Below are 8,739 nucleotides of genomic sequence, written 5' to 3'. Positions count from 1 at the left end.
GTGAGAAATAATATAATATTGTTAGAATATTTCTATTTTTAGAAACAGGTCAAGTATTAAGGGACGGCCCGATAAGGAAAACAGGTCAAGTATTCCAGGACAGAGGGAGTACCAAACATGGAACTCGACTGGAATACTGTACGTAGTATAACTGTATAAGACATTCTTATGTCCTGTCCTAGTATTATCATGTACAAGTAGTACTATTTTTTTTGGTTGGTGAGGATAATTCATCTTATTGGACCGTAACCTTAGCTCGTACAGGTTATCCTAATCTCACATTAGTGGATAATACCCTTTGAAAGTGGGTGAAAAGGTAATTAAGACAATTCTCACCCTTAAAGTACCCGGCTTAATATAATGGATAAATTCCACAATTTCTTAGTTGTCACTTCCGAGATATAATCATTCTCACTAGACCAAGTTTTACTTTGTACAAGTAGTCTTAGGACTCATTTCATCCGGCCTAGTATCATGTACAAGTAGTCCTACTACTCTTAGGTTGCGTTCTGTTCAACTTATTTGACCTGAACTTATCTGATCTAAATTTATCGTAACTTATTGAAACTTATAGAAACTTATCTGAACTTATTACTAATAATAAATAAATAAATAAATAATAATAATAATTATTATATTATTATTATTAATAAATATTAATAATATTAATAATAATAAAAATAATATTATTATTAATATTGAAACTTATTGGAACTTATTGAAACTTATTGAAACTTATCTGAACTTATTGAAACATATTGGAACTTATCTGAACTTATTGGAACATATTGGAACTTATCTGAACTTATTGGACCTGGACCTGAAACTTATTTTTTTAATGTGAACAGAGAACACCCTTTTACTGGAATTAGTAAGGAGTTTACATGATGACAAGTTCAGATATTAGTAAATAAACTCTAGAAAAAAAAGTTATAAAATTGAGTGTTGAAAGCTTTAGTGAAAACATAGTTATACGTTGGGATTCCTTCCATATTCTTTATTTTCTATCTTTAAGATGATACATTGATAACAAATAAGGTATGTTTGATTGGCAAAGTGATATTATGTTGGAATTAGAATGATATCAAAATAGTGTGAATTTAGAACTTGATTATTAATACCAGGTATTTGTTTCAATTTCAGAATTTTTTCTTTTTATTTGTTATTTGAAGTATAAGTATATGCTAAATCCACCTCCCTCCCTAAGTTTTTAAATCCCGTAATTTTGGAATTTAATTTTGATAAACCAAATACATGATATGAATTTGAACCATTCAAGACTCATACCCGGACTAAAAATCCGCAAACCAAACACCTATTGCGTTAGTTAAAAAAAAAAAAATCCCTAAAGCACCCCTCTTATCCAGCATGCATTCAAAATCGTTGTATTACTTTAAGAAATGGACCATGGATACGTTCCTCTACCATGAAATTGAGTGTAGCAATTTGTTTTGAACATTATCCAAATTTTCCCCATATCAAAGAAGCTTTAGTGAGCATATGACTTAACGCACCTTTCTCTAATCTTGTCCACAAACAAATTGATGATGTAGTCATGTTAAATTACTTCGTTTATTAGAGAAAATCCTTTTCGGGAATACAAAAAACAAATACGATTTCCCAAATCGTTAGGCTACATTTAGAAATTAGAATAATGAAATATCCTCATTGTTCCCCGGGCTGTATAATAATCTCGGCTTCGAGTTATCGCTTAAAATAACACGATCGACATTCGTTTTGTTCATCAATTTTTCAAAATATCAAGAAAAAAAAATACTTTCTTTGAAATGTCCACTAGATTAATCAGCAATCAGATGGAGGAAGTATAAATCAATATCTGATATGTATTCATAAATAAACGATAAAATAGGAATAAGACAAACGCTAAAGAACAAAATCATTTTTTTTTTTAAATGACATCCATTTCTGGAAAATGGCATTGGTTTTTGAAAAATGGCATTCATTTTTCCAAAATGACATATGTCTTTGAAAAATGGCACCTGCTTTCATTTTTATCTTATCTCTATTTTGTCGTTTAGTGGGGTGATATGTATCTTGAAATACATATCAGATATTGGCCTCTCCGCCCTCAGATCCCTAAAGATGCAACTAAACTCGCGAAAGAAAAGAGTACCCTCTCCTATGTCAACCCGGGGCAGAAGAGATGCCTGTGACACAACTGGGATGAGCAGCAACGAGCAAAGAGATTCTGATGGCGAAACAAACTTCAGTTATCATCATCATTAGAATTTTGAGATCTACAGCAAACAAAAGGCAAAAATAGAATATCTCAAATAAAAATAGTCAGAAGTCAGAACCAACCTCTTCACCAACTCTAACAAAATAGAAAATATGAGACCCTTGCATCTATACTGGCATGATAACAAAATTTGTAATTGAGTAACAAGAAATGAGGTATTACTGAAAATCCCTAATGAAACACCACATTCAGAATAGCACGTCCACTGATAAGTATATGAACTCTATCCGAATATTACTTAAATACAGAGTACAACAATATTGTCAAACAGATCCACAGTTTCGACATTTTATCAAGTATGGCACTCATGACCGAACTCTTATTCTAATGCCATAATAATCACAAATGATGCAGTGTGGAATTTAAACAAATAAAAACTGTTGTTAAATGGAACAGTGACTAACAAACAGACACGAAATCATGGAAGAACATGAACAAGTATTTATTATTTAAACAAGAGATTTGTGGTCTGAAACTTCAAATGAACTAAGAATGTAATAAAGATAGAAAAGGGCATGGCACAAAAGTCATCAGACAATTGACCTGATTGAAAAACCTTATTTTACTAAACCTAGATCTAAAGTGACCATTTGACAGGCCTTTACAAGTTTGACATGGGATAAAAGGCGGAAAACAGCCATGCTGACTGCTATTTATAAGGGTTTGGAAATTGGAAGTAGTGACGGCATTGTAAGTTTGCAACTCTAAACTGATATATACCAAACAATATAAACACATCTTGTGATTATCAGGTAGAGTTGACATTGTAATTCCAACATTTTCAAGGCTATGTATATACGCATCTTCAGACAAACAACATTTTCCCTAAGTTTAGTTTCCGAAAAGATTCTTAAACGGTGCTACCACATATAAACAAACATCCAAGCATCAGAAAAGTTGGACTCTCAAATGCCACCACAGGTCCACAGATGCCTTAAAAAGGTCGCAACACAATTGAACAAGCTTAGGGAAATTGATAGACTAGATTATAATTTCTCAAACAAAAAAGGAAATCTCTTATACGTAGTACTACGTATATAGAAGGGGGTACCATGTGCTTTAAGGGAAAACAAGATAGTCTATTAGAGCAACTCCAATAGTCATAAAAAGGACCTGCTGGCAAAAAAGTAAAAGATTTTAAGCATATATAACTGTTGGTACATAAATTACATAAGCAATTATCAAAATATTGTAACTCATATGAGCATGTAGCTAAAGAATAAAATAGAATAGATAAATAAATAAAAAGTTATAATTAAACAAAATATTATATAGAGCTACAAGGCATTGTAGTCAACCAATAGGAAAATTTGAAGCTTAAAAACATTGTAGCTAGATGTGGCAAATTTAGAGCAACACCAATGGTTAGCTATAAGGTGGTGTAGCTAAATTTGCCACATCAAATTCTAGCTACAATGCTTTTAAGCTACAAAGATTTCAATTGATTGGCTACAATACCTTGTAGCTCATAATATTTTATTTAATAGACAATTTTATTTATTTTACATTTTCACTTATTTTTTCCCGTGATCTACCAGTTCAAAAGAGCATAGATGATAACGTAATTTATGTACCAATAGTTGACTACCACTCATATATTTTAACTTTTTGCAAGCTGGTCCTTTTTTATGACCATTGGAGTCGCTCTTAGCTACACCACCTTGTAGCTAACCATTGGAGTTGCTCTTATACTCTCAAAAGTTTTAGGTGTAACATGAAGTTTTTCAAAACTAAGAGTCGGAACTGGAGAAAATTAATGACAACTAGCTTGACATAACTAAGGAATCAGAAGCCAGCTTTTTTCAGCTATGTTATGATGAATGATGATAGTCACGACAAATTATCAACGTTTTAGCTATAATCTCTATCTTCACACTATTGTCAACCACATTTTTTCTACATAACCGACAAATTATCATAAGATTAATTGCCAAAGTGCAAGAGAAGCGAAAAAAAATGAGATAAAGAGCAGAGAAGAAAAAAAGACGACGGTAAACAGAAAACACATGCATATATAAATCATAGCATTCGAAAGCAGAATCAAGTAAAAGCATAAATGCTAAAGGATACAAAGGAGGATACGAACAAAGAAAAAAAATCTGCCGAAGCCTGAATGACTTCCTACAGCAAATTGTTGTCAATAAACCAAGTCAGAATCACAACCAATAAGCCAATAATGAGCAAAAAATGAACCAAAAGCTTGTAAAATGTGCTGAATGCTTGATTTAACGTACCTGCCAAGGCAACACAAAATCCACCAGTTTCCTCGAAGAAAACAAAATAATACTTCACAACAAAACCCTTCATGCCATCAGTGATTGTATTAAGATTCTGGCCTTGTGGATCAGCTGTCAATGAACTGATCATCATAATTATCCACTAGCTGCAGAAGGATCATACCGATCATTGAATTCACCCCTTCTTGATAAATCCCTTTCATCATTCTCATGCCTTTTCCATCTACCTCTTTCTGGAGATTCTAATTTCCTTTTGTCCTTTCTACCAGAAGAGTTTTTCAAAGTGCCTGATGTAGAATACAGTGATTTCTGGTCATTATAGCTTGATACATTACGAGCAGAATACTTGCTTTTGGAACGTTCAGCTTCAACTGTTTCCATAACATCTTGATTCCTTGTGTGATTCCTATGCTCTCTTGGCCGACTGGGTCTTCTATCTGCACTAGGGCTTCTCGAATGATAGTCCCTAGAGCTTCTATCCCTTTTCGTTCTTTCATCCTCAAGTGGTCTGTGACCGTAAGGTTCTCTTTTATGTCGCTCTTTTCTACTAGGACAAGCATCAATATGTTTTTTGTCCTTAGATTCATATTTATAATCCAGTGATTTCGTATATCCATGCTGCTGATCATTTGCTGAGTGATGAGCCATCTCAAAGTTCGTAGAGTTATTATGAGCAGGAGAATTCTTAAATGTTGACTTTTCTCCATCTGCTTCTTCCTTGGTAAGGCCTCCAATTCCTCCTGTCTCCTTAATAACTTCCATGTACTCTTCTATGATATCCCTCATCACCTTTAAATTGAGAAAAAGCAAACCATAAATAAAATGCCCATGCAGTAAAAGACTTTATAAGTTACTTTAACAATCTCAGTTTTCTACAAAGTAACAGGATCAGTCAGACATCATCCTATCCATCGAATAGACAAATGTTCACAATTTTTCTTAACCCAGCTACTGAATTAACACTCAACAATTTTATCCATAACAAAAGTTGATGTACATTAAGAAAAACAAATGTTTCAACAAGTTAAGCTGAGACTAAATTATAGGTTCAAAAGGCAAGGCCATACATTTTCATTGGATAAGTGCAACCCGAGAGAAGTAAATAAGTACAAAAGAAAGACAAGAACAATGCGTTTCTTACCTCTTTTGTGGATCGCTTTAGCTTCTTTCCACGATAGGACATTCTGCGTCGTTTGTAGTCCCTTTCTTCAGCCAATAACTCTTCTCTAGTCTTCATCTTCATATTGTCCTGGTTGGTCAGCAGAGAAATTTGGTATCATAATGATGATACCCAGCCAACGCAAGAAGTAACAGCACTGACAAACATTTATATTTTGGCTAACTAAAATTAAGACGAAGATAATGTGGTCGTCTGAAATGAAAGTTTACTACCAACATGAACATCACACTTATCTTACATAAAACAGTGATGCACTGAAATATATTAGGTAATAAGATAGATATATGCCATATTCACTAAATCCTTTTCCACCTTTCTTATTATGAGGAAGCAATTGACACAGTCTGTGTTTTGCACCCTAATGGCACGAGTTGTTAACATATACGTTAAGTCGTTAACTAAGACCTAATACATCCACATGTTCCATCGACTTCATCAATCATGAAAAATCAACCATACAGAGATTACTCTATAAGCCCTGAATATAAGAAGATAAGGCCCATACATTCTAAGATGAACGGAATGGGAAAAAAATTATGGAACAGGCTGCCAATACTCTTAAACAACACTCAAGAAACATAAGCAGTAACTCATAGCATATTAGAAGAAGCTATGAATTCTTTGTACCCAGGCAAATACCCCTCAAGCCTGAGGCCTTGCTTAACTGATCCCTTAACATTTGCCAGTCTATATCTCAAAAGTAACCTTTTAACTCTACTTACTCCAAGTCTGTTCTTTTTTTACATCAAACAACAAACTGAACAGAGATCTTCTAACCATAGAAAGAAAGATCTAAACGTCAACTGTACATCAAAGTATTTGCATATCAAGCATTGAACACATGCCTGATCATGTTGCCTCTGAAAAGGGAAGCTATCGTGCTCAATCAATCGTCTATAATCAGGACGCTTTTGGCGTTCCTCATCCGCCTTCTTTGAAATATGCTGATGCTCAGCCATCCTGCAAACAGAAAAAAAATACAAACAATTGGATATTCTTTTAAGGGAAGCTTTCTTTCATATCTCTACACCAAAAAAACTAATAATATGGATGGATGAGATCCCCCAAAATGAAAAATCAAGCTACAAAGAGGCAACAGGCAACCACGCAGAAATTGAAGCTAGTATAAGTAGGTATCATCACATAGCTCAACAGGATAGGAATTGTGACTTTTTTAGTACGGTTATCATCAAACAGAATAAGCTGACATGAACAAACCGTTGAAAAGCAGGAAGCGGCAGAGGATTCCGGAGAGCCCTGATTCTTTTTTCAAGCATTGACCTTTCGTGCAATGCGGCTATAGCAGCTGCTATTTGGTACACAAAAACAGACCTGCTAAGGATCCTTTCATCTATTCTATCATTTCCTTCGTTCTCCCTAACTTCCCTTGCAGACTGACCCACCACAGTAGTATTCTCTTGCTCAATGGCAGAGCTGTGTTCAATTTTGCTGTCTAAAGGAAACAATAAGGCATGAGATACAGCCTTAAGCAACAAATGCCGAAGCATATCAATAACAAAAGATTTCGCACTTGTTTCGCCATACAAGATGGATAACTGTGATGTCAGCCTTCTCAGAACTTCAACCGTAACAGGACACTTAAACCTCAATGATTTTACATCCAACTTATGACCATTATCCCCAACATTACTCTTGAACAAAGATCCATACGAATGTGCAGCCTCTCTCCTCATTGCTTTCAAGCAAAGTCTAAAGAGTACAGACATATGATCCCTCATAGCTACATCAATTACAACACCAAAACGAGGCGAATTCGCAATTAACCACGGCAACAAATCACTTTCTTTCACACATTCCAAACACACGAAGGCCCTAACAACACTGTATGAGTACTCATTGGGGTAATCACTCCACTGCTCAAACTCACCTTTAACAACCCACATTTCGGATGGAAGTATCTTAACACTACTTTCCCAGAACCCATCAGTTTCCCTGTCACTAACACCAACGAAATTCGCACATTCGACTGATAAAACTCCGGGAAGTGTAAAAATCCTCCTAGTAGCATCATCATCTGCTGAGCTAACAACACCCAGGCAACCCTGGTAAAAGAAATTGGAACCAAAATCGACATAATCGTCGAGGGAGAAGCAGAGCTCTGATGTGGGGTCATTAAGGGGCTGAACAAACTTGTTCTGCTGAATCAAATGCTGTTCAGATTTCAGGGTTTTAGGGTACTGGAGGGAATCTAAGTCTGTGCCCAAATCAAGTGATGAAGGGCAATGAAGCGAGTGTAGAAAGAGGGAATTTGGGGGAACCCAGTGATTAGGGTTTGAGGGGCATTGAATTAGGGAATCGGAGGAGAGGGAAAGAGGGGGGAGGAGAGAGGATAGCGATTGAAGAGTAGAGTTTGATGATTGCAGGAGGCTTTTGAGTGAAGAAAGACAATTGGGTAAGTCGGAAAGAGGGATTTGAGGGTGCGATGGAGATTGAACTGGTGGTGACGGTAAAGGTGGGCATAAATTGAATTGGGGATTTTGGAAAATAGGGTTAGGGTTTAAGGGGTTGAAGAAGGAGGTGGAAGAATTGGGAACTGGGTAGTGAGGATTCATTGAAGGAGCATAATTTAGGATCGAGTTTCACAGAAGATTAAGCATAAATGAATTAAAACTTGACATAAGCTAGATGATAATGGAAACGCAAGAAACGGCAGAACTTGTGATTTGGAGGGAATATTTGAGGTTGAACTGCTAATAAATTTGGGAAGAGTTTGTCTGATCATAATTTCATACTATCGGCGGGAGCTCTCCAGAAGCCAGCTACTGTTGATGCAGGTAGAGTGTTCAAAAACCCAGTCCCGATTTCAAAAGCTTTTGTGTAAGACCGTCTAACGGTTAGACTACTTTTTTTTTTGGTACTAAGGGTGAGTTTATCACCAAACTCACCTTCAATCTACAGACTCTGCCATATCAGCTTTCCACTAACTTTTTTTTATTATCCATGCTCACACAAAACTCATCCTATTTTTACACATTATCCCCAGACTCATTTCAGACTCACCTAACTCCTAAAATATATCTTTTTTTTGGGTACATTTTCTA

General features: G+C 35.4%; 1 protein-coding gene across 5 annotated transcripts; it reads right to left on the bottom strand.

The window, feature by feature from the left end:
• Positions 1-1,541: 1,541 nt before the first annotated feature.
• Positions 1,542-8,472, bottom strand: LOC110794715 (U11/U12 small nuclear ribonucleoprotein 48 kDa protein). 5 transcript variants are annotated; one of them, XM_056842991.1, is made up of 6 exons: positions 6,896-8,472; positions 6,523-6,637; positions 5,639-5,746; positions 4,495-5,286; positions 4,347-4,381; positions 1,542-2,258 (listed from the first exon to the last, which is right to left on the bottom strand). In XM_056842991.1, the coding sequence occupies exons 1-4, from the start codon at positions 8,248-8,250 to the stop codon at positions 4,633-4,635; spliced, it is 2,232 nt and encodes a 743-aa protein (XP_056698969.1). In that variant the 5' UTR covers positions 8,251-8,472; the 3' UTR covers positions 1,542-2,258; positions 4,347-4,381; positions 4,495-4,632. The 5 variants fall into 5 exon arrangements, with proteins under 5 accessions (XP_056698969.1, XP_056698970.1, XP_021855369.2 ...); XM_056842992.1 differs by having other exon boundaries at positions 4,347-4,377; XM_021999677.2 differs by having other exon boundaries at positions 1,542-4,381.
• Positions 8,473-8,739: the final 267 nt, after the last annotated feature.

This window comes from Spinacia oleracea, chromosome 4, assembly GCF_020520425.1.
Source record: "Spinacia oleracea cultivar Varoflay chromosome 4, BTI_SOV_V1, whole genome shotgun sequence".
In the NCBI taxonomy this organism is placed as follows: Eukaryota; Viridiplantae; Streptophyta; class Magnoliopsida; order Caryophyllales; family Amaranthaceae; genus Spinacia; species Spinacia oleracea.
Note: the sequence above shows the minus strand (reverse complement) of the source record. Positions and strands in the feature narration are given on the sequence as shown.

Excerpts from the sequence above, each read along its gene's own strand:
- LOC110794715 (XM_021999677.2), bottom strand. The coding sequence starts at position 8,250 with ATGAATCCTCACTACCCAGTTCCCAATTCTTCCACCTCCTTCTTCAAC. Across the intron at positions 5,747-6,522 it reads TTCAGAGGCAACATGATCAG|GACAATATGAAGATGAAGAC; the intron begins GCATGTGTTCAA and ends CTGACCAACCAG. Across the intron at positions 5,287-5,638 it reads TAAAGCGATCCACAAAAGAG|GTGATGAGGGATATCATAGA; the intron begins GTAAGAAACGCA and ends CTCAATTTAAAG.